The sequence below is a fragment of the Tenrec ecaudatus genome, chromosome 9, assembly GCF_050624435.1.
Source record: "Tenrec ecaudatus isolate mTenEca1 chromosome 9, mTenEca1.hap1, whole genome shotgun sequence".
Lineage (NCBI taxonomy): Eukaryota > Metazoa > Chordata > Mammalia > Afrosoricida > Tenrecidae > Tenrec > Tenrec ecaudatus.
Window position 1 is genome coordinate 115967521 of NC_134538.1, and position 26604 is coordinate 115994124.

General features: G+C 41.9%; 1 protein-coding gene and 1 non-coding gene across 2 annotated transcripts in view; both read left to right on the plus strand.

The window, feature by feature from the left end:
- Positions 1-26604, plus strand: part of PCLO (piccolo presynaptic cytomatrix protein) — a 367625-nt gene that overhangs the window by 177779 nt on the left and 163242 nt on the right. The window contains exons 6-7 of the mRNA XM_075557645.1: positions 3608-8702; positions 9057-11077. Of these exons, the coding sequence (XP_075413760.1) occupies positions 3608-8702; positions 9057-11077 (7116 nt within the window). The remainder of the gene's footprint in view (positions 1-3607; positions 8703-9056; positions 11078-26604) is intronic.
- Positions 18123-18252, plus strand: LOC142457589 (small nucleolar RNA SNORA44). The gene has a single exon (XR_012786295.1). It is a non-coding gene; the product is annotated as a small nucleolar RNA SNORA44 (small nucleolar RNA).

The following is a 26604-nucleotide window of genomic DNA, read 5'->3' on the forward strand; positions in this document are numbered from 1 at the left end:
ACACTGATTCACTGAACAATTCCCTTATCAACATAACAAATGGAACCCTATTCCAATTGGCATTACATCGACAGATACCTGGTTTAAGATTCCAACACTTATTTTGTGGGGATATAATTTAATCCATAACAAGCACATAGTGAAATAAGTATCAAGTCAGTAGCAATTCTGTTCAAGAATCTTGCAGCTGAAACAAATGGCAGGAGGAAATGGCCTAGGCGTTGTGCAGCCTGGCATTAGTACAGTTGAGCTTCATGAGGACAAAGGAGCCCATGCATACACACCTCCTGAAATAAATCTAGATGCAGACTTAGTGAAATCAAAGTGGCACATCAACCAGCATCGGATCCAGGCTGTCCTGATGCAGCTCTTCATTGGTCCCTTTGTTGCTTAGCGACAATGGACATTGTGCTACTCCATTCTCACTCATCCTGGAATCTAGATTTGTGTTTTCTTTTGATTTTCCTCTCCACCACAGACATTTCCATCTGCACTTGCACAAACAGTCTCAATCTTTACCATTTTTCTCTTAGACCCCTCCGACTCTTGAACCAAAATTGTTGCTGTGGCTTTGTTAAACAATTAGCAAGGCCAAAGCTGTTATATGCCTAATGAGTACTTTCCCTAGCTTCTAACAGGCCTCTACTGCCACGCATGAAAAGTTAGCTCTTTTGCTCCTAAAAGCGAGTTGGCTTTTAAATAGCATCAAGATAAATAATTAACTCAACAACCATTTTGAAAATCAAAAGCATTTATAAGTGATGTTTGTGAAATGATTAAGAGGTGGGATGTTGAGAAAAAGTTGATAAGCAACTCCACAAAACACTAACTGGACTTTTGTCTTTAACATAAGTTGCGAGTCAGATCTATTATTGCATATATATTTTTTAAGGTTAAGAATGTCTAAACAAAAGAGAAACTGATACCAATGATTTAAATAGAAAGTAAATGTTTAGAAAATGATGATAGAAATATATGTACAAATATACTTGATCCAATTGATGTCTGGAATGTTATAAGAGCTGTAAGAACCCCAAATAAAATGATTTTTTAAAAAAGGATTCCTAAACATTCATTCCAATTGTTATAGAATATGATTAATATCCTATATAATCTAGGATACATAGGATATATAGTACAGGATATAATAATATAGGATATTATTAGTACCCTATATAATGTCCTCTATCCTATGATAATATTATTATCAGAGTGTTAACAATCCTACCAAGCATATAGAGTATTTTAGAGCTTTCATAATACCTTTATAAATCAGTGTCTGTTTTAAGTTAATCAGAAATTCTTTGAGATCGGAGGGGCATTTATCTTTTTTTCCCAACGGTTTTATTTGCACTTAATTTATATATCATCCAATTCAACAGTACAGTCATTCAATCATATTAGAAGAATTGTACAACCATTACCACATCAATTTTTGAACCCTCCCTCCCCACATGGTTAACTCGCTGTTCAAATGAGTTGTGCAATCAACAATCAGTTTTCTCCCCACTCCCACCTTCATTGTATACTCTCTAAATTCCCTTCCCTTCCTACCCCCACCCCCCAACCCTAATTCCCCTATCAGTTGTCACAATGCATCCACTCTTCCTGTGCTTCACAAACTGGGAAACCCCACAGGGAAAAAAATTGAAATAAGGTGGTGATAAAATAATGATAACATAAAAGCAAAAATATAAATAATGAATAAGAAGAAAAGACCCCATCAACATTCAAAAAACCAGGGAAGAAATTTTTGTCGTGGAGGAAGTAAGAGATACTTGCACCCAGAACAAATTCTGGCTGGGTCTATAGGGAGGTCAAGCGGGCCAACTATTGAGTTCAGTCCAGCATAATCAAGGTAAACATGGTCTCTGCCAGATCATAAGGCTGTTTGAGATTCTTGCCTGTGACTAGGGGTGATCTGCCAGCAGCTCAGTCTGACTATATACTCTGCAGATGGTTTGGGGGCTCCCACTGCCTTCCAGAGACTTCTATAAATTGGGTATTCAAAATTTTATCTCTGACACTTTTCCCTTCACGATATTAAAATGTTATAATTGTCAACTTGGATCACAAAAGCTGGTGTGCTTTTTATATGTGGACTTAGTTGAATCATCTATTAGATGGCTACTTGATTGAATACCAGTCTTTTAAGATCCAGACACTATTCTGATTAATAGCTGGGCACCATCTACTTTCTTCACCACACTTTGCTATAGCACACTTATCTTCAGTGATCATGTCATGAAGGAGAGTATTGAGCAGGGCCATGTTATCAAAACTAACTGTTCTTGAATTGGGGCTAGAGTTAAGTAGTCCAGACTCCATGTGCTTGTCCATCTCGATTTGCACACCTTGGGTTTACTTGGGCAGTTGTAATAAAATCAAAACCTTATAAGACAGCAGCATCAATAGTAGCAATAAGCCAACCAGCAACCAAACAATCAGAGCACTCACACACACACACAGAGAGAGAGAGAGAGAGAGAGAGAGAGAGAGAGCGGGGGGTGGGGGGGGGGGGAAAGCTACAAGCCCAGCTTTGTCGATCACCACTCTGGGGTATAAGTCGATTACACTATTATCATCATCAATGACCAAGCACTCCAGACACAGTCAGTATGAGGGGTCTATGCGAGTACAGTGCCACCTTCAGCTGCAGCTGAGGAGTCGTTGCCCTACATAGTTCAATGTCCAATTCAATCAGGCTCTGTTGACCCTAAGTATGGGGACTGATGACCCTAAGTATGGGGACCTTCCTGGATCAAGTCTTCCTGGTGCAGAACCCTGCTCAATAGATCAGCACGGTTCATGCTACTGTAAGGTGGGCATCGAGGTGCTACATGCATGGTGATCCTGGATACCTTCTGAGTGGACACCCACCAAGCCTGGGGTTCCACCACTCCACAGTCCTGGGGCAGCCACTCTGCTTCGTCTCCCATCCAAGTACCCCAGTCCTCAGTACAGGGTGCAGGTAGCTTTGAGGCATGGCTCAGTTCATTCAGTGGGACCTCGATGTTAAGTCCTTCTGATGTAGCCCCTGCACTAGGGAATTATCTTCAATGACATTATAGCCATATTACCTGATTATTTTTGTTAATTAAATTCTATAGCATGTCCTAAACTGTAGCCAGACACAAAGTTCATTCTCTGCTTTTCCTCCCTGCCCATGCACTTTGCCTAACCAAAAGTTTTAATCCAAAGTGTTACTCATGTTAGTGGCATGGTTTTCTTTCTTTCTTTTCCCCCATAATTTTAACCCCATCCTAGAGTCAGTATTCATAGAAACATAATTATTTTTGAAATGATGCTATTATGATATGAAATGACAGTGGCACTACAATGCAAAAGGGTTGAGTATCATTGGAATAAAAAAAATATCATTGAAAGAATATAAATTAAACTTCGGTTCAATGAAAACTTGCATTAATACATTTAAAGTATCTTTCCTTTTTGTGCACTTGAGTTTGTGTTTGTTTTTTATACTGGTATATGGTTTACAAAGTTCTTATAGTGAATTCTAATTTTTTGATAGTTATCGGAAGTGCTGGAAAGGCCAAGTTCTTAGTTTAACCATGTTAAGTCTCCTGTGTCTTTTCCTCTCTGATAGGAAAAGGAAGATGACAAATCAGACACTTCAAGTTCTCAGCAGCCGAAAAGCCCCCAAGGTCTCAGTGACACAGGCTATTCTTCCGATGGAATATCAAGTTCACTTGGTGAAATCCCAAGCCTTATTCCAAGTGATGAAAAGGATTTGCTCAAGGGCCTCAAAAAGGACTCTTTTTCACAAGAAAGCAGCCCCTCCAGCCCCTCCGATTTGGCTAAGTTGGAAAGTACTGTCCTGTCCATTTTGGAAGCTCAGACTAGTACACTAGTTGATGAAAAACCGGAGAAGAAAACAGATCCCCTGGGAGTTGCTCCCGAGCAACCTAAGGACCCACAGAAAACCCCGGCCTTCTCTGCAACCCTGGAAACGGCTGGATCAGGAGAGGCACTCCGGGAAAGCCAGGGAGAAAAGGATTCCTTACAAAAGGAGAGCCCACAAGACATGCCTTCCCGAAAGGACTATAAGGAGAAGTTTGAATTTGTTGATGATCTAGCGGCGACGAGGCAGCCTTACGACTCCGTGGAAGACAGCAGTGAAAGTGAGAACTCGCCGGTTCCGCCCAGGAAACGGAGGGCCAGGGTTGGGTCCTCCAGCAGCGATGAGTATAAGCAGGAAGACAGTCAAGGATCCGGCGACGAGGAGGACTTCATTCGAAAGCAGATCATAGAAATGAGTGCTGATGAAGACGCTTCTGGGTCTGAAGATGATGAGTTTATTCGGAGCCAACTCAAAGAGCTTAGTAGCAGTCTGGAGAGCCAGAAGAAGGAGGACGTGAAAGGGAGAGGGAAAGCCACGGCAGGGAAACACAAGCGACTGACACGAAAAAGTAGCGCAAACTTCGATGATGAGGCAGGGAGACGTCATTCGTGGCACGACGAAGACGATGAGACATTTGATGACAGCCCTGAACTGAAATACAGAGAAACGAAAAGCCAGGAGAGTGAGGAACACGCAGTTGCTGGAGGGGGAGGGCTGCGGAGATTTAAAACGATTGAACTCAACAGCACGGTTGCCGATAAGTATTCTACAGAGTCGTCGCAGAAAACAACGACCCTCTATTTCGATGAAGAGCCCGAATTGGAAATGGAAAGCCTGACAGACTCCCCAGAAGACAGGTCCAGAGGGGAAGGATCCTCTAGTCTTCACGCTTCCAGCTTCACCCCTGGGACGTCCCCCACATCGGTGTCCTCACTTGATGAGGACAGCGACAGTAGCCCAAGTCACAAAAAAGGGGAGGGCAAGCAGCAGCGCAAAGCTCGGCACAGGCCCCACGGCCCTCTCCTCCCCACTATTGAAGATTCTTCCGAGGAAGAAGAATTGAGAGAGGAGGAGGAGTTCCTAAAGGAGCAGGAAAAGCAGCGCGAGTTGGAGCAGCAGCAAAGAAAGAGTTCCAGCAAAAAATCCAAGAAAGACAAAGACGAGCTTCGAGCGCAGAGAAGACGGGAGCGGCCCAAGACACCGCCGAGCAATCTCTCGCCCATTGAAGACGCCTCCCCGACGGAAGAATTACGGCAGGCGGCAGAAATGGAGGAACTCCACCGGTCCTCTTGCTCGGAGTATTCGCCGAGCATCGAATCGGACCCAGAGGGCTTTGAAATAAGCCCAGAAAAAATAATAGAAGTCCAAAAAGTTTATAAATTGCCCACAGCTGTGTCTTTATACTCTCCAACAGACGAGGCATCTGTTATGCAGAGAGAAGGTGGCCAAAAGGCATTAAAAAGTGCGGAGGAGATGTATGAAGAAATGATACAGAAATCCCACAAATATAAAGCTTTCCCGGCCGCAAATGAGCGCGACGAAGTGTTTGAAAAAGAGCCCTTATATGGAGGGATGCTAATAGAGGATTATATTTATGAGTCTTTAGTAGAGGATACATACAATGGATCGATGGAGGGCAGTTTGTTGACAAGGCAAGAAGAAGAAAATGGATTTATGCAGCAGAAAGGGAGAGAGCAAAAAATAAGGCTTCCGGAACAGATTTATGAAGACCCCATGCAGAAAATCACAGACCTACAGAAAGAGTTTTATGAGTTAGAGAGCTTACATTCTGTTGTGCCTCGAGAAGATATTGTTTCAAGTTCCTACATCATCCCAGAGAGCCACGAGATAGTGGATCTTGGCAGTATGGTAACTTCCACCAGTGAAGAAAAAACATTATTAGATGCTGATGCTGCTTATGAAGAGCTCATGAAGAGACAACAGAGGCAGCTGACACCTGGATCCATTGCAAGTCAGCCCCCCACGGAGGAGGATGTTGCCGAGTCCAGCCTGGACTTTGACCGGGGACCAGATGCATCCATGACATCCAGCATTCTCTCAGCTGCGTCTCTTACCGACTCAACCAGTAGCGCAACGCTCTCGATTCCAGATGTTAAAATAACCCAACATTTTTCAGCAGAAGAAATTGAGGATGAATATGTTACTGATTATACAAGAGAAATTCAAGAAATAATTGCTCATGAATCACTGATTTTAACCTACTCTGAGCCCTCAGAGAGTGCTACTTCTGTCCCACCATCCGACACACCTTCTCTCACATCATCTGTCTCGTCAGTCTGTACCACAGACAGCTCCTCTCCGATTACGACCTTCGATAGCCTAAGTACAGCTTACACGGAGCCAGTGGAAGTAGTGGCTAAATTTGTAGATTCTGAAGAAATTTCTTCATCAACTTATTTTCCAGGCAGCATTATTGATTACCCAGAAGAAATAAGCATGCCATTAGATAGAGCTGCCGCAGCAGATGGTAGGACTAGTGCTGACCATCTTACAATTTCCTTCCCTGATATGGCACCTTCTCTCCCAGAAACTGTAGGAAGGAAACGTGAAGGTCATGCTGCTGACACGATTTCCACTGACGTCTCTAGATCTGAAAAAGACCCAGTGAGGAAGGCCAAGGAGGAAACTGGGAATGGGGTGATTCTGGATGTTTTAGAAGCTTACAGGGATCACAAGGACTCCGAAATGGAATTAACAGAAATAGCCGCATCTGACATTACATTTGGTGTTACACCTTCTTCCCTACAACCTCTTGCAGAGAAAGAGCAAGTTTCAGCCACACGTTTTATATCCGGAGAGGGCTTTAGCCAAGCGAAACTTGTGTCTCAGTCACCATCGGGCAGCCCGATTTTCTCTCCTCCAACCAAAACTCGCCCGTTCTTCAGAAGTTCTTCCATAGACACATCAGCACAGCCTCCTCCCCCTCCTCCCCCTCCTCCCCCTCCTCCTCCTCCTCCTCCTCTTCCCCCACCTCCTCCACCCCCACCCCCACTTCCTCCACCAACGTCCCCTAAACCAACAATTTATCCTAGAAAGAAGGTACCTGTGACAGCTTCGGTGACTCCAGCGTCCACCGTGAGCCCTCTGGCTGATGCTGTAGCTACTGCAGAGACCCCAACTCTTCTGAAGGGTAATGGGTTACCTGTAGCAAGGACAACTACCACAGCACCTCCGCCTGTACCTCCTAAGCCATCTTCAATTCCAACTGGACTTGTATTTACGCATAGGGCTGAGCCAAGCAAGCCTCCAATTGCTCCCAAACCGGCAGTTATTCAGCCTCCAACATCGACACAAAAATCCACAGACACACCTCTCCAACCTGCCAGTTTACCTTTAACTTCAAGTATGACATTGAATTTAGTGGCATCAGCAGATTATAAATTGCCTTCCCCCACCTCCCCACTCTCCCCACACTCTAACAAGTCTTCACCCAGGTTTTCCAAATCCCTCATGGAAACGTACGTGGTCATCACATTGCCATCCGAACCTGGGACTCCAACAGATTCGTCAGCTGGCCATGTCATTACAAGTTGGCCTCTAGGCTCACCCCCCAAAGAGCTGGTTTCCATCGACCCAGTGTTTTCTGTAATTCCCCCTGCGACAGCCGCAACCATTCCAAGTTCTTTAGAGCAGAGTTTGTACATGCCAGGAGCTTTGGAGACATTTTCTGCTGTCCCGGTCCCAGCCCTTTCTTCTTTTCAACCAGCCCCACCTTCAGGTGCGCAGTTTCTCACAGCGGAGGGTTCCACGGTTGAGGTTCCAGCAGGTAAAAGTGAAGTCCCTGGTGTTGTTACTAGCAGCGTCTCCATAGCCATCCCTCCCGAGCCCCTGGCTCTAGATGCCCGACATTTAGAGAAGCATCGGTATCAGGAAAATGGAAAACTGCCACTTGTCGGTGATGTCATTGACCTGCGTACAGTCCCAAAGGTAGACGTTAAAGTAACTGAGAAATGTGTGGATCTTTCTACTTCTACAGCGGACGTGAGCAGACAGACCAAATCCAGTGACATTTATGGAAGACAAATGAGTACCGTGCAGCCGTCCATTGTGAATCTTAGTGCGGCCTCCTCCGTCATGACCCCGAGATCCCTGCCCACAGACGCAATGACAGTTGTCACTTGCACAGCCAGTGCTAGCTCTCTCACCAGCGCCGAAAGCTTTGTGGGTACAGAGCCTCCAATGACAGCACCCCTGCAGCTAACGAAATCCAAGTTTGCTGAGCCCCCGTACAAGATACCAAGTTGCCAAGCCTTTCCGACCCTTCGGGAGGACGCACCCATAAATTTATCCCTAAGTACCTCAGCTCACGCAGTGGCACCTGCTGTTACGAAGCCCGTCACTGTGCCTCCCGTTGGCGTTACAAATGGATGGACTGATAACGCATCCCAGGGACTCGCTGATGGAGAAGCCGTGGATCTCAGCACCACGAAGTCTCATAGAACTATTGTAACAGTGGATGAATCTACTGCAAGTACCGTGACCAAAATAATAGAAGACGATGAAAGGCCTGTTGATCTGACTGCTGGGCGAAGAGCAGTGTGCTGTGATGTGGTTTATAGGCTACCTTTCGGCAGGAGTTGCACAGCTCAGCCTCCTGCCACTACTCTCCCCGAAGATCGCTTTGGTTACAGGGATGACCACTATCAGTACAATCGGTCGGGGCCACATGGTTACAGAGGGATTGGGGGAATGAAACCTTCTATGTCCGACACTAACTTAGCAGAAGCGGGACACTTTTTCTATAAAAGTAAAAACGCTTTTGATTATTCTGGAGGACCCGATGCCGCCGTAGATCTAACTTCAGGGAGAATTACTACAGGTCAGTATGACGTGGCCGCAGACCTATCCGTGAACAATCATTACGGTGTTCCCCATCTCATTTCAGGATGAAAATGTGGCTCCTTTTTCTTTGTTTTGGATGTTTTGGCAAGATAGTTGGAATATATGTGCGCTTTTTGTTTTGTTTTGTTTTTTCATTAAAAAAAATCGCTCTGCCTCAAGTCGCCTGCATGTGCCTGCATGTTCAACGTTGCTTTTCTTCCGCATCTAATTAGGTTAACCTGTGGATTTGCATGCAGCCTCGCTCATTATGTTCATCAAGGTGAGAGAGCTTTCAACCCCCTAAAGCATCCTTCCTTCTGGAACGGGACTATAACTCTGCCCTGTATTTCAGGTGAGGTAATGGATTATTCAATCAAGACTACAGGTCAATATCCAGAAACAAGACAAATCGTAGCAGGTGGTGGGGGTAGCACCCCACAGTATTCCACAGCACGGATGACTCCACCCCCTGGATCCCAGTATGGTGTGGGGAGTGTGTTGAAGTCTTCCAATGGGGTTGTATATTCTTCCGTTGCAACTCCGGTACCTTCTACATTTGCTATCACTACCCAGCCTGGCTCCATTTTCAGCACGACTGTGAGGGATTTGTCTGGGATGCACACCACGGAAGCAGTGACTTCATTCTCTGCCCTGCACCAAAGCCAGCCGATGCCTCGATCATATTTCCTGACCACAGGTGCATCTGAAACGGACATGACAGTCGCTGGTATTGATATCAACGCTGGTTTGCAAACCATGGCGATGGAAACTTTCACAGCTGAGACAATAGACTCTGTGCCCACTGCAACCGCTGCGTCAGACGTGTTCTCTGAAGTGACCGAAGATGGGAATGCCCTTGTAATTGCCCCTGAAGAAGATAAGCCCCAGCAGCAGTTGGACCTGGAGCGCGAGCTCTTGGAACTGGAGAAAATCAAGCAGCAGCGCTTTGCTGAGGAATTAGAATGGGAGCGGCAGGAAATCCAGAGGTTCCGGGAACAGGAGAAGATGCTGGTGCAGAAAAAGCTGGAGGAGCTGCAGTCCATGAAACAGCACCTGCTCTACCAGCAGGAAGAAGAGCGGCAAGCCCAGTTCCTGATGAGGCAGGAGAGCCTGGCTCAGCAGCAGCTCCACCTCGAGCAGATCCAGCAGCTCCAGCAGCAGCTTCACCAGCAGCTGGAGGAGCAAAAGATCCGCCAGATCTACCAGTACAACTACGACCCTTCGGACACCGTCTCTCCACCGACCACGGCCGAGCCGGCGATGCTGGAAGGCCAGTATGCTGCCCCCGAAGGTGGTCAGTTTTGGGGGACCGAGGAAGCAACCACTACAGCTTCAGCCGTTGTGGCAATTGAAATACCGCCGAGCCAAGGCTGGTACACAGTTCAGTCGGATGGTGTAACTCAGTACATCGCCCCCCCTGGCCTCCTGAGTACTGTCTCAGAAATACCTCTCACCGACGTGGTTGTCAAAGATGAAAAACCACCCAAAAAGCGAAGTTCGGGAACTAAAGTTCGCGGACCGTATGATGAGATAGGTGAAAATCTGGGAGATGACCCCCGAAATTTTAAGAAGATAGTGGACAGTGGGGTGCAGACTGACGACGAAGAAGCAGCCGATAGGAGTTATGCCAGTCGGAGGAGGCGAAGTAAAAAAAGTGTCGATACCAGTGTCCAGACGGATGATGAAGATCAGGACGAATGGGACCTGCCGAGCAGATCTCGGAGGAAAGCGCGCGCAACCAAGTACGGCGACGGTGCTGCCGAGGCCGACAGGACCAAAGCCGCCTCCAAGGTCGCCAGCATAGCCGTGCAAACCGTAGCTGAGATTTCGGTGCAGACAGAGCCTGTGGGGACCATTCGAACACCCTCCATACGGGCGCGAGTGGACGCCAAGGTGGAAATCATTAAGCACATTTCAGCACCCGAAAAGACGTACAAAGGGGGTAGCTTAGGGTGCCAAACGGAAGGCGAGTCCGATGCGCGAAGTCCTCAGTATCTGAGTGCTACATCCCCAACCAAAGACAAGAAGCGGCCCACGCCTTTGGAGATCGGCTATTCGACTCACCTCCGGGCAGATTCCACCGTACAATTGGCTCCTTCCCCGCCCAAATCGCCCAAAGTTCTTTATTCGCCCATCTCACCACTCTCACCAGGCAAAGCCTTAGAATCAGCCTTTGTACCTTACGAAAAAACCCTCTCAGATGACGTGAGTCCACAGAAAGTACTGCATCCGGATATGGCGAAAGGTCCCCCGGCAAGTCCAAGTCCGAAAGGCGCCAAGATGATGCAGCGCTCCCTGTCTGACCCCAAGCCTCTGAGTCCCACGGCGGACGAGCGCGCCGCGGCACCTGCGCAGTACGCCGAGGGCTACACGGTAAGCTCCTTTCTCCTGTCACTCGAAAGTCAATGATGGTGTGTTGTTCGTCTAGTTGCAGATTTGGGGGAGGGAGGTGTGGCCCGGCGGCAATGAAGCTCCGGGTGCCTTAGGAATCTAATTCTAAATATCAGTGATGACTCTAGGAATTTGATTGAGGAAATGCATTTAATGCCTTCACTTAAAATTATAAAAATAACGCATCGTGTGACGAAAAACGGAAAAGACCTCTTTTGTTCTGATGTCAACAAAATTAGTGTGTATTGAAGACTATGAGTTTACTATTCATAGTGGGGTGTGTGTGATAGAATAGAAATTGAACACAAGCAGTGAAGGCAACTGGTGGCATCATGTTAAGCCCCAGCTACTGGAAAACCAGTGCTGGTAGAGTCCTTGGGGACTATCTGTGTTCCAGGCACCCCTGTGTTTCCATAAATGCATTTGTAATAAACTTGGTCAATAAAGAGCACCTCTGTAACCCTTTAGGGAGTAGATAGCCTCATCTTTCTTGCAAGGAGTGGCTGGTGGGTTTGAACCACCGACCTTGCAGTTAGCAGCCCAACCTTAACTGGGGCCCCTACAGGTATGTTCTCAAAACAAAAACACCCCAACTCATTGCCAGTGAGTTGATGCTGACTCGTAGATACCTTATAGGACAGAGTAGAACTGCCCCTGTGAGTTTCCAGGGCTTTAACTCTTTTCCTGAGTAGAAAGCCCCATCTTTCTCCCATCAGGTATGTTAGATACCTATATAGATAAATACAAAGGCATGTTATATACATTTGTGAAGATCTCTATAGCTGAGAATAAAGAATATTAATAACTGCTATGAAATCAAGTGTTTCTTACTTTAGAAAATATAATATAAATCATTCTAAATTGATTGGTTAGTATGATAGTTCAATTAAAAATAAAAATTTTGTTATAATTAAAAGCTCCCTTAAAGCACTGATTTCTGAACTCTAGGTCGCAGGACCCCAAAGCATCTACCAAAGCTTTGCTGAAGTATTACTGAAGTTCCATTGACAAATATATTGGCTATAGGTTGATAACTGTCATTATATATTACTGACTTTCTGTAGATATATCCATAATCATATTAATAAATTCCACATTCATTTCTAGTTTTTTATTTCACTATCATGTTTCCATTGTGTTCTTTTGAAACCAGTGTATCTTAAAAGTAAAAGTTTTCATAAGTGGGCAAATGTCCTTGCCATATGTTAATGTACATTTTTAAAAAACAACACCTCCAAACTCACTGCCATCAGGTCAATGCTGACTCACTGGGACCCACTGTGGGTTTCTGAGATTGTAACTGTTTATGGGACAAGAAAGCCCAGTCTTTCTCCTGCAGAACTGCTGGGGGTTCAATGTGCCAATCAAGCAGCTCTCAGCCCACAGTATAACCTGTACCCACTCGGGCTCCATGACGTAGCCTCAGAAACCACATGCAGGGATTGATATGAAGTGGGTTTGGTCAAGAGCCCTTGTAGTAAAGTAGATGTTTACAGATTACAGGGGGGCAATAATGGGTGCCAGGCAAAAGGTCAGCAATTTGCTCCCACATCCATTCCATCCAAGGGAAAGGCGGCAGTCAGTTTCCCTGAAGATTCCAAGCCTCGAGGCCTCCTACTCCCATCTGTATGGTCACTCTGTGTCCACATTGACTCAGTGCCATAGGGTTTGGTTATGGGTTTTGCCTGCCCTATAGACTAACTTAAAATCTTACACATAAACTGTGAAAATAAGGTTTTTACCACATTTTCTTTCACTTTTCCTTGTGATTTAGGAGAAACAGTTTATAGAGAAAATTGTTTTTTCATTCAACAAATCGTTCATTTTATTTCTTGACTGTTACTGCCATCCCTGCAGTTCCATTCCCCCACCCCCACCCCACCCCCCACCCGCCATATGGGTCTGTTTGTTATAATGCTGGCTGAAAGGTGAACTTGGGGTGAGTTAATTCCAGGCTTCAAGAGCCAGAATATCAATGGTTCCACCAGTTTCTATCAAACCAAAAATAACTTCTCCTTCTTCTTCTTCTCCTTCTCCTCCTCCTCCTCCTCCTCCTCCTCCTCCTCCTCCTCCTCCTCCTCCTCCTCCTTCTTCTTCTTCTTCTTCTTCTTCTTTTTTAAAGAATTTGAGTTTGGTTTCACATTTTTCTCTCACTGTACTGATAGGCCTTCTGTTGTGATCCCTTTTGGCGCTGTCCAGACTGGCCATCGGGTCCCATCTAGTTCTTCTGGTCTCAAGGTTATGGGGGTTTAGAATCAAGAGGATTCTTGGTATTAATTATTTTCATGGGTCTTTGACTTTATGCATTCCTCTTTGCTTCACATGGGGGGAGATTTGCATGTTTTTAAGACCCCAGTTGCTATTCACCAAATTTGCATATGGAAAATTGTTTTTGTGAACTATGTTTTGCCAGTTGATCTGAATGATCTCCCAGCCTATCATCCTGAGCTCCAGGCCCAGCAGCTCATTCTTTCAAGTTGTTTGATTATATCTAAGAAGTTTGCATCCCTTGGCTCCCGAATGCTGTACTGTATTTCTAGATATAATTACAGCACATAAAAATGCGCAATACTTTAAAAGCAGCATGTAAAAGTTTATCATTATAAAGAATAGACACTACCAGTTGGTATATCCATCACTTACTTAGAGTAAAGCCCGATACGCCCTTTTCCCTTAACTTATTTATTTTAATTTTTGTCGCCATTGAGAATATAAAGAGAAACATGCACCAATTCAATACTCCTATATGTCCACTACAGCCATATCGATGCCATTGTTAAAATTGTGCAACAATCCTTGCCACCTTTCTCAGAATAGGCCAACAAAGAGAGAACACACCACTCGTGTAAAAGTACAGAACACGGCCATAAGACTTCACATTCCTGCCTGCTCTTCAGCCAATTTTCCAATGAGCTCCCAGGCTGGTTTTTCAAATGTAGATCAGATCATGTTATTGACCACATAGGTCAAATTTTCTAGTAGATTTTCATCAGACTTAAACACCAAGTCTATCTTGCTGCCATTTTGAGTCCATTGTGATTTGTAGCTATCCTATAGGGTCTGAATGTAATAGCCCTTATTTCCTAGGACCACATACATGGTCTCCACCTGTCTCTCACCACCAATCAGTCCTTACCCAGCCATTCGCACTCCACCCGTTGAAGATGCCAGTCCGCCCTCATACTAGACTTTTGTCTAGAGTTCTTACCAGGTTCTTTATATTCAAAATTCACCTTCTCTCCAAATAAAATGATAGAGATAATAATAATAAAACCCCTAATAAAATGATAAAATGCCACTAATAATAATTTACCTCCACAGAGACAGCTTTAATTCTGTAAATGTGTTATGTTTAGATCATTTAAATCTTTCACAACTATGACTTCTTTCCCTACACACAACAAACACACTGCCGTAGAGTTGGTTCTGACTCATAGTGGCCCTGTGGGCAGAGTGGAACTGCCCCTGTGGATTTCCGAGGCTGGGCATCCTGCCCCTGTGGATTTCCGAGACTGGGAGTAGACAGCCCAATCTTCATTCTGCAGAGCTGCTGGCAGATTTGAGCTGCTGACCCTGTAGTTAGCAGCCGAACATGTATCCCCCTACGTTATCTGTGATCCTGAATCATTACCTAGTGACCCTCTACATTTCTATTCAGTATATTACTTCTTAAGGTTACCAGTTTGGCTACTACTCACAAAGTCAGCAGTTTGAAACCACCAGGTACCCCGTGAGAGAAAGATGGGGCTTTCTATTCTGGTAATGATTTACTGCCCACACGGGGAGTTTTAGTCTACATTTTAGGGTCTCAGTGGGTTGGCATCTACTCAATACCATTGAATTTATGTTACTTATTAATATGTTATATTGTCTTTAACTAAATAGTATATTTCTTCTTTAGTTCGATGTAAACTGTATGGGTGACAGAATTTGGCATTGTTTGCTGCCATAGTCACATGTGCCCAGAATAGAACCTGGCATAAAATAGGCCCCCAGTATCAGTCCACACAGAATGTGACCCCACAGTAGAACCTGTCTTTGCAAGGCCCACTGATAACTCCAGATGGTAATCTCCTTTGTTTACAGTGCCAGATCCACTTTGTTTATTTTGTTTGACATCTTGAGACCCTGATCAATATCTGAAAGAGATTTAGCCATTAAGGTGTTCCCACCCATCTTTCTGATGAGGAAATAAGTTAGAGTAGGTTAATGATCTCATGATAGTGTTGTTGTTGGTTTTTAATAAACCAACATTGCCTGATAAGGATTAGATAGCTAGGTTCCTCTTGTAATTATCCTTATTTTATTGGTAGCTTCTTTTGAAAAATAAAGAGTACTTTCTTATCATTGATTGCTCTTTCATTGCTACACTTGGTGATTATCTTTTTATCTTGATGTTTTCCTCTGTTCTCCATAAAACTCTAGCTTAAATCCTTCTCTAACAGGTTTACTTGTTTTCCTTTATTGTTACATTCGTTCACTTATTCATTTGCTTATTTATTCATTCATTGAATCATTTATCATTGTCTTCCACACACTCTGCTACGATTAGTAGATACTGGAGGAACTAGCGAGACAGAGCTCATGTTTGACATTCTCTTGATGGGAATAGTTTGTTCTTCCACATCAACATGTTATTTTGTACTTTTTGCCTGCTCAGGGAAATCTGGACAGTTTGGTTTTTTTTTTTTAGTTTGTTTTTTCTTCATTTTATACACAAGTTTTCTTTTTCTTACTTTCTAACAAACATTTCATATAGCTTTAATTAATCACATAATTAAGAATTCTTCCTTTCAGGGAAATTCTACATTTAAGGAATTTCAGCAACTTTGAATTTATTCTGAAATTTAGAAGAGAGCAATGATTGAAGTCTCACCCAAATTCATTTTGCTGAGACCGCAGTTACACGGCACGAGATTCTTCCAATGGTCGGTTTTCTTCGTGACTGTGAATAATCCCGATCATGGGAAGTCTGTAATGCTGTTGCTCTACAAACTTCAGAATCTTGCTGTCTGGAAGCATTTTAAAGTTTTTGTTGGATCGTGATGCCTTTCCTGACATACCTGTCTTATGTTAAATAATATTTGTTTTGCTAGCATTATATACCCCTGTACCCAACATTATTTTACTTCAGACCTCCATCTCACCTATTATAGCTATTCCTTAGTTATTTTATTTATTGTATTTCTTTTCTCCAGCAGAATTTCTGAGTAAGAATTTTTTCAGAATGTGTGCTCAATAATAAGTAATAAAGTACTGAATGTGCGAGTGGATGGATCTCATACTATATCACACTCCTCTCAGGTTGAGGGTTTGGATTGACTTGGAACAGACCAAGGAGCTGTATTCATCACATTGGCTTAAGCTCCCGCTTTTAAATCAGGACAGATGTCCATCAGGGTTGTCTCCTTTTACCATATTTATTAAATCTCCGTGCTGAGCAAGTAATCTGAGAAGCTGGACAAGCTAAAGGGGAAAATCCCATCAGGTTTGGAGGAAGATTCTCTAGCAACTTGCAATATGAAGATGAAGCAATTTGCTTCCTGAAAGTGACGCAGATTTGAAGCACTTACTGATGGAGTCAAGGACTACAACCTACCAAATGGACAACACTGCAATGTAAATAAAATAGAAATCTTTACAACTGAGCTAATTAAAAAGAATCATGATAAGTGGATCAAAGTTGTGAAAGTTGTGCCCGGATCGACAATCAACACCCTTCAAAGTATCAGTGAGGAAATCAAGCGGTGTACTCTTTGGCATTTTTCTTGTGGGCACATCTGTTGTAAAAGACCTCTTTAAAATGCAAAGATGTAAGTATATTTGATGATATGATGTTGGGTAAAAAGATCTATGTACATATATTTTTAAGTTTAGTATTAAGGAAGCAGATGGACATTGGCCCTCTACTCAAGTACTCCCTTAACAAAAGAGCACTTTTTTTCTAATAATCCAGCATTCTGAGATGCTTACCTTCCCGACAAGATTGCTGAAGACAAAGCGGGTGCATAAGAAAATGTGATGAAGAAAGCTGATGGTCCCAGGCTATCGGAAAATATAGCATCTGGTGCCTTAAAGGCTTGAATGTAAACAAGCAGCCATCTAGCTGAGAAGCAACAAAGCCCACATGGAAGAAGCACACCAGCCTGTGTGATCATTAGGTGTCAGCAGGATCAGGCATCAAAGATCCAGAACAAAAAAACATGTCAATGTGAATGGGGGAAGTGTGGGGTGTAGGCCCAAAGCCAATCTGTAGGCAATTGGACATCCTTTACAGAGGGGTTGTAGGAGAAAACGAGCCAGTCATGGTGCAGTATAGCACCAATGAAACATACAACTTTTCTCTGGTTCTTTAATGCTTCCTCATCCCCACTATCATGTCCCTAATTCTACTTTACCAATCTTGCTAGACCAGAGCATGTACACGGGTACAGATAAGAACTGGAAACACAGGTAATACGGGACAGATAAACGCCTCAGGACCAATATTGGGAGTGGTCATACCAGGAGGGGAAGAAGAAGGTGGGGGTAGAAGGGGGAAACCGATTACAATGATCTACCTATCCCTCCCTCTGAGGCGGGTGGACAACAGATAAGGAGGTAAAGGGAAACACTGGACAGTAAGGGGGTAAAGGGAAACACTGGACAGTGCAAGACATGGAAAACTATAATAATTATAAATTATCAAGGGTTCATGAGGATGGGAGGGAGGGGGAAAATGAGGAACTGATACCAAGTGCTCAAGTAGTAAGAAAATATTTTGAAAATGATGATGGTGATAAACATTCAAATGTGCTTGACACAATGGATGTATGTATGGATGCTAAGAGTTGTTCAAGCCCCCAATAAAATGATTTGTTTAAAGTATAAACTTTAAGGGAAAAAAACACAAAGATGTCACTCTGATAAATAAAGTGGGTCTGACCAAAGCCATGAATAATGTTGTTGGTGAAAAATAATAAGTGACATTGAATACCATGGGCTGCGAGTAGAACTAATCAATTTGCCTTGAAAGAAGTACAGCAAGACACATGTTCCCAAGGTCTGTGGCTAGTGTGGCCATCTGATCTCCAACTGCATGCAAGAGCATCATGGAGAGACTTTGACAGCTCAGGTCAGCAAAGTATCTGTAGCTGCCACTTGCCTTTCCTATAAAATTGAAAGAAAAAAAAAAAGAAGTACAGCAAGAATCCTCCCTAGAAGGGAGGAGGGAACAGGCTTTGAACATGTTATTTTTCCCTGTACTATCATTTTTTCCATGAAAACTCACACAAACCTGGTTCCAAGATGGTGGGGATTAAGTAGATTTCAAATAGCCCACATTTCTACAATGGTAGCTTGACAAGGTGCTGCCAGAAATTCAGACCAGATTCAAAAGAGGACATGGAACAAGGGATATCATTGCTTATATCAAATAGATCTTGGCTGAAAACAGAGAACACTAGAAAGATATTTCCTTGTGTGGTATTGACCTGGCAAAGGCATTTGACTGTGTGTACTATAACAAACTATGAATACATTTGAGAATAATAAGAATTCTTCATTGTGCTCTCGTGGAACCTGAATCTGGATTAGGAAGCAATTCTTTGAACAGAATACCGAAATACTGCATGGTTTAAAACCAGGGAATGTGCGCATCGGGGTTGTTTTTTTCACCACACTATCCACTGTGTGTGCTGAGCAAGTACCCGACACAGAGGACAACATGAAAACAGCACATCTTGACTGGAGTTGGCTCATCAGCAACCCTCAATATGCAGATTCTAAGAGCTTGCTTGACACAGTGGAAGAGAACTTGAAGCATTTCTGAAGATAACAGAGTGTAGCCGTCACTGTGGATTAAAACTCAATGTAGGTAAAACCACAGTCCCCAAAACTGGACCAGTAAACAATATCCTGATAAACAAAGAAAACATTGAATTTGTCATTTTGCTTGAATACACCATCAATACGCATAGAAACAGCAGTCAAGAGCTCAAACATATTACTGTGGTAATTGTTGCTTTTAGAAGAATTAATCCTAGACTAGAGTTGCTGTTGATTCTAACGTACAGTGGCGTGTAATGTTTCAACAAGCTGATGAAGCACTGCAGCACATACTCATCTATGCTAGGAAGCTGGAAGACAACTACTTGCCCAAGGAAGTGATCCACATTTGGCCCCACCTCCAAGAAAAGTGATGCAACAGAATGTGCAAATTGTAGAAAATATCATTAATATCATGTGCAAGCAAAATGTTACTGAAGCTCATCCAACGATGGTTGCAGAAGTATATTGACAGAGAGTTGCTAGAGGTGGAGGCCGGATTCAGAAGAGGACATAGAACAAGAGATATCATGTTACATGGATCTTAAGTGAAAGCAGGATATTAGAAAGATGTTTACTTATGTTTCATTGATCATGCAAAGGCATTCAACTATGTGAATCATAATAAACTATGGATAATCTTGAGAAGAATGGGAATTCCAGAACATTTCATTGTGTTCCTATAGAATCTGGACATGGACCAAGCAGCAGTTGCTTGAACATAACAAGGGGATGCTGTATGATTTGAAATATAGGAAAGATGTGAGTCAGGGCTGTATCCTCTCACAATACTTTATCTGTATGCTGAACAAATAACCAAAGAAGCTGGACTATATAAAGAAGAATACGGTATCAAAATTGCAAGACAGCGTATCAACATTCTGGATATGCAGATGACACACCTTGCTTACTAAAAGAGAGGAGAACTTGAAGCACTCGCTGAGGAGCCCTAATAGTGTAGTGGCTATGCACTCGGCTCTGACCTGAAAGATCAGAAGTTCGAAACTACTAGCAGCTCCATGGGAGAAACACAGGGCTTTCTACTCCTGTAAAGAATTGCAGTTCTACTGTGTCCAGTAGGTTCACTACGAGTCAGCATAGACTTGATGACAGTGCGTGAGGTGAAGATCAACTATTGCAGTCTTCAGGAGGGATTACAACTCTATAAAAAAACAAACAAACAAACTCAAAATCCTCACAACTAGACAAGTAGATAACATCATGACCAAAGGAGAAAAAACTGAAGTTCTCAAGGATTTCGTTTAGCGCGAATCAGTGATCAGTGCTCATGGAAGCAGCAGTCAAGAGATCAGATGATGCACTGCATTGGCTAATTGTACTGCACGAGACTCCTGTAAAGGGCTGAAAATTGAGGAGGTTACTTTGAGGTACTCCTGAGGATGTAGTTTGAAGTATGCCTGAGGTATTCCTGACCAAAGCTATGCTATTTTCATTCTCCTGATATGCATATTCAATTTGGACATTGAATAAGGAAGACCTAAGGAAAATCGGTGCACTTGAACTCTGGTGCTGGTGAAGAGTGTGGAAGCACCAGGGGCTGCCCTCAGAACAAACAGCCCTGCCTTCAAGAGAGCATGTCCGGGATGCTCCTACGAGGCAGGGATGGGGAGACTCATCTCCTGTACTGCCAGCAAGGTATCAGGAGACTCCAGTCCGTGAAGAAGGATGCTACGGGTGGGAAAGCAGAAAGTCAGTGGAAAGGAGAAAATGGATTAACAAGTAGCTGCAGCAATGGGCTCAAACAAGAAATGGTTGTGAGGATGAAACAGGCCCAGACGATGTTTCATTCGATTGGGCAGTCACTATGAGTCAGAACTGAGTTGATGGTACCTGACAACAACATTTTCTAGGAGTACATTTCCATCAAGTTGTGTCTGTGTGTGCCTGTAAGTTATGGCTAACATTATGTCTATGAACTTTTCCTAAACCAAAGCCCAAACGTAGGTTCCTCATGCACTATTTCTTTCTTTTATAAAATGAGATTAATATGTATCGTTATTCCAATAACTTCATAAAGGAAATGGTTGACACATGCACTCTAAAAAGCTAGATGAAAAAGTGACATCAAAGGGAAAAATGTAAATTTGTTTGGAACTCTAAGTGACCTGATTTGTTCTAAGAATTTTTTTGAATGTAACATTATTCTTAGAATTAGATCTCTTTTAACATAATTTGTGTATTTCAGATATGGCACATCCTTTATTGATGCTATTTACCACTTTTTAAATAAAAGAAATTGAATTTAAAATATGACTTCTTCCATATGGCCTTAATTGTGCACTAGGTGTTAAAGCTGCTTTCTTATTAGCCTGCAACTTGTTTAACAATTTCAAGGAGTCTTTTAGTAAAAGGCATGCTGGTTTTCTTTTTCAAAGAATAAAATATTTTTGGCTCTAGAGTTTAAACCAGGAGCCGGTTGCAATGCAGACGCTTTTCCAGAGCTAATTTTTACAAAGATTTATTTTGCTTCACTGATTGCTATTTTGATATCTATTTTTAAAATTTTTGGAACCCATAATGCCTATTTCTGAGTATAATTTTTATAACTTAAGTTGGGAAATTTTATTTCTATCCATTCTTCTGGAAAATAAATATTTGTGAAAAAATGACTATGCTGGCCAAATTTGATTTGAAAAGTGCGATGTATCAGATACTGATTTTCTTCACTCTCTTTGAATAACATTATAAGAAACCAAACTTCAAAAACTAACTTTGATGAAATATGCTGTTTTGTAACTGTGGTTCTTATGTATGTCAGAAAAATATTATTCACATATGACAGATTGGCTTTGTAAATGGTATTAATCTCTTCGATTTTTGCTCTCTTTCAGTTTTGCTCATCACACATATAGATTTTTTCATTTAATCAAATATTGAATCTTAAGACCCAGTTGTTTTAAAATAGGAAGGACTATTGTAAAGGTTTTTTTCCCTAAGTGATAGTAAAATAATCATTTAAATTAACTAAGCATGTTAATATATGTGTGTGTGTGTTGTGTTAGAGTGTGTGAATGCCCCAATCAGAACATCATAATATAATGCTAGACCACAAAATAGTCCAACATTCTGAGGAAAAGACAAGCTCTTAGTACAGAAAAGTCAGCAAGGATTTGTAATCACAATCCTCGGCACTTTGAATTACATAAAGATACAAAACAATAGTAAATTAAAATTCTATAAGATTCGCTAATATATTTCCTAACCTAGATATTCTGCAGATAACCTAGCAAGTGATATCCTGAAATACCCATATTCATATTGTGGGCTGCACAAGCATTTTCCTGAGATCATATTATTAAACCAGACAAACGTTTCTTTATAAACCACGTTCTTGCTTCATCAATTGCTTGCTGAAGTTGATTAAAGTGTCACAAGAAGTTGCATGTCAGAAAGCTTCAAATCACAGGTTCTATTCCATGGAAGGAAGAAAGGAGTTAGGATAAATTAACATTTATGTCTGAAAATGGAGCTAACTTCAAACCTAAAGTTTTCAATTTCAGTTACACCAAGCTCTTCAGTTTTAGAGGGCCATCACACGTGTATGCAAATATCACTTAATTAAGCAGAAGATTTGTAAGTTAGTCACCTTACTTTATAATATTTATGACTGCCATGTAGCTTTAATCAATATTTAAGAGTTAATTTTAAAAGAAAACTTTCATACAGAGAAAAGGAAAATCATATTATCTCAAAATTTTCAAGTTAACATGTATCATAAGAAATGTACTTATAATCCTAATATTTAAGAAGGCATACAGTATATATTCTGACATGCTAGCTTCACTAACACAGAAGGACTCTCCAGAGAACATTATCCTGACATTTTTACTTCACATGATTAGATTTTTGGAGAAGAAATATTCACTGAAAACATGTAAATAAAGAAAATCTTGGATCTATTCTGATGCCATGTATCAAGCTTGTGTTCTAAGATCTGTGACAGTCAGTTAGAGAGAGATAAAGGGGGGGATTACTGTGATTTAGTAAACATTTCATGAGTCTGAGTGTACAAGGCCTACGCTCTATCTGGATAATTCAGTGACGACATTATGCCTCTATTAGTAGTGTTTATATTTGATCTCGCTTTTGGTAGTTAGTTGTAGAACGAGCCTTCAATGTGCTAATGATCGACTATATAGCAATTACAATTCCAATACACCAGGTCCAGAATGTAACATAATTAGAGATCTACATTTTGCACCATTTGAAATGAAATTCATTTTCTCCTGAGGAGATATTAGCAATGAAGAAATATTTTATGGAAACATCAGGGTCAACTGTGTGGATCTGGGTCAAATAGAATCACGCACAGATCTGTAGGAATGCTGCAATAGCTAGCATCCTGGAGCGCAAAGGAGTGTCTGCCAAAAAGAAAGAGTAAGGGACGCGTTTTACTGTTTTTTTATTATTTATAATATTGGCCAAAGTTTCATTTTAATTTTTAAATTTTTTATTAATCTTATTCTACCAATGCTTGCCCACATAACCAATTTTTGGATAAAGTAATATTATCTCCTTGTAGTTTGTTGCAACGGGGAATGATTTTCTCCTTGAAGAAGGTATCAACATTGGCTAGTTGTACTAGCAATTGCTGTCTAGTCCAGCGCCATGCTATCATGGTTACATGACATCGAAACAGGAAGGTCAACTCACGGAATCTCATATCCTCTCATTTTGATCTTTTGGTACCATATTTTCATAGCCTCTAAGGTGTGCCAATGATCTTAAATTAGCTTTTTACTTCTGCTTACTTTTACTGATCATTAGGCCTTCTTCCAGTTTAGCTAAGGGCATATTGGGAAAAGCTGCTCGAAGTTTTTGAAGCAGTAACTACAAAGAGAGTACTTTAAACTAATAATGACTTGGACGATTAAAAGAAGATATTAAAAGGAGGTCCCCAATACCTTTGTGCATTTTATTGTCTCTACAGAAAAGAATAGCAAAACTGTAATGATGCAAAAATGCTAGCAAAGAAATATATATTGTTACATAGAAAAGTGCCTATCTAATGAAAATGTAAAATTTAGAAATATAATGTCTTACTTCCTGAGGCCAATAGAATTAATTTTAATTTTATATCCTTGTAGTTAGTAAACATTTCACTTAACTCTTAAGTATCAAAACATTATGTTTCTTTAACTATTTTAGAAAAACTAACAATTTCTGGTCTAAACATTCATAACCCTTTGAGATAGAAAAGCTTCTCTGTTTATATGACAGGCTTGGTTCTTGGTCCTTTATGTAATTTCCAATGCCATGTCTCCTAAAGTTCAGTTCCCTGAGATTGCCAATGAAGTAGACCTTCAGGTAAATCATTCCGGGATGGTTGTAGATGAATGTAGGAACACAACAGGCCCCTAGGAAAATCCTTTTACCACCTCACCCTCTCATGTCCTTTCTTATTTAGATAACTATATAGATAAAATGAGGCTCCAAACCTGAAAAGATGCTCGAGCAAAGGTCTCAAATTTGGAAACAAAGATATCTTAATAAGGGAAAAAGGGGAATGCTGTCTTGTTCTTTAAATCTCTGACAGTAAGAAAAACAAAACGCAATTGGATTTTTTGTAGCGTATTCAGCCATGCCATGACATATCTGTTACTATATGTGTCAGAGAAACGCAAAAGGAAAAATTGTGTGCCATTGGTTAAATCTTGTGTATAATAATATCATATCAGTGTCTCAGAGTTCATCCAGTTCAGAAGCTCCAATGTTTATTTTCTACTGTAGGAATTATTAAGCATAAATGCTTAGAAATGGTAAATTTTATTCTCTTTACACACAAAAATAAACATTTGAGTTGCTAAAGATACAGGAAAACCCCTGTCCTAAAGACCAACTTCAAAACACTTAATAAAAAACTTGCAATTTCAGAAGTTCAATTGTTTTAAAATGTAAATATGGTTTATATCTCATAATTTAGAAAGTAATAGTAGAATTTCCTTCTTTAATCATGGTTTTATTATTTTTCAATTTAGCAAAAATTTTAGAGCCTGACACCATCACTTTCATGTGAGTCATTCAGTGTCATATACTAAGTTCACAATGTGGCACAGCCACTGCCTCTATTTCCAAAACATTTTCATTACTCCAAAACAAGACTCCTTATTTATGTGCTTTATTGTGGTTTTCATTTGCAGTTTTTCTGAGTACTTACGGGTTTTTCGTCTCTTCACATACTTCTCGGACGTTTGCATATACACTTGATGTTAAATATCTCTCTCCTCCTTCTTTCTCTCTTCCCCTCTGACACTTCCCCTCTGACCTGCCTCTCTGGGTTTCCAAGACTGGAACTCATTACCGGAGTAGAAAGTCCCTTCTGTCTCCCATGGAGTCCATGGTGATTTTGACCGCTGACCTTGAGATTAGCACCCCGATTTGTAACTACCACACCACCAGGGCGCCATTGATGGTGCCCCACAGGTCCCTTACGACTGTTCACTTCCTCCATTGGTTTTCATGCTATTCCGCAGCCTGGATCATTTTAAAGGTCACTGAATTTCCTTCTCTGGTTCATGTCTTCAGTTGAATTCTTCTAGTGATTTATTTTATTGTTGGTCCCGGCTCCAACACTTCTATTTATTCATTTATAATTTTATTTATTTTCTGCTTGTTCATACCTTACTCTCTTCACTGCCTTTACTTTTTTGAGCATAGTTGAAGCTCTCAGCAACCAATGAAATAAAAAATAGTGTAGAAAAATTTTATTTCTAGAGTTATAATAGTCAGCATGTTGTTTTTAACAAAGTCAGTCACTAGAATTGCCATTACTGTCATGCACGTTTCTATTCTGTTATCTCAGCCGTGGGTGTGCTACGCCGGGTGACTACAGAAACACATCCAGCGACACTCATGCAAGAAAGAGCTTTCCATCAAGAAGTCATGCTATATCAAGAGAACAGCCCAGCCCAGTCCGACTCAGGTCCATAAGTCAGATTTACACAGCCACATGTAGTCATGCAGAATGCAAGAAGATCACCGGGTGGTGGTGGAAAGTCACGTGGATCCAGTGACAGTGGCTGCATCACAGGGCTCTTGCAGCAGTCAGGGTCAGCCAGCAGGAAGGTGGAGGCAGAGAAAGAACAGGAGCTTCCCAGGGTCCTTCTTATGAGAAGGCCACGCCCACAAGAAGGCACTCTCAGTCGGTGACCTGATTGACAGGTTAAATACTACACCTACACTTTTATGTGTCTTCAAACTGACATGAAGTTATGGAACTACCATAACCAGTAACTGGGGAGAATCTTTAAATACCTGGAGCCAAAAACTAAAAACAAAAGAGGAAGTCAAACCTATTCTCTGTGTGTTTGCAGATTTGATCTTAGTTTGTGTACTCATTCAAAGTAGGCCCCCTATACCTGGTTGGCTGTAGCCCAAAGCTGAACTGGACGTGGAAGCCAAGCGTGCTCTCAGACGCTTTTTTGTAGATGCTCTGGGCTGGCTTGTGGGTGATTTACCCGCATTCCCAAGTACATTGGGAGCCGTTCAAAGCCATTATTTCCTCTAACATCCTCCTCTTTGATTTCTCCCCAGTCTCTGTGTTTGTCTACTGCTTGTCCTGTACTGTCTCTGACCTCAGCCATCTATGAATTATATTTTCACATGCTTTCCTCATTTGCACCTGGAAAGCCATTACAGTCCAAAGCATAAAATAAAGTTTATCCCCTACACCAGCCCTTCAG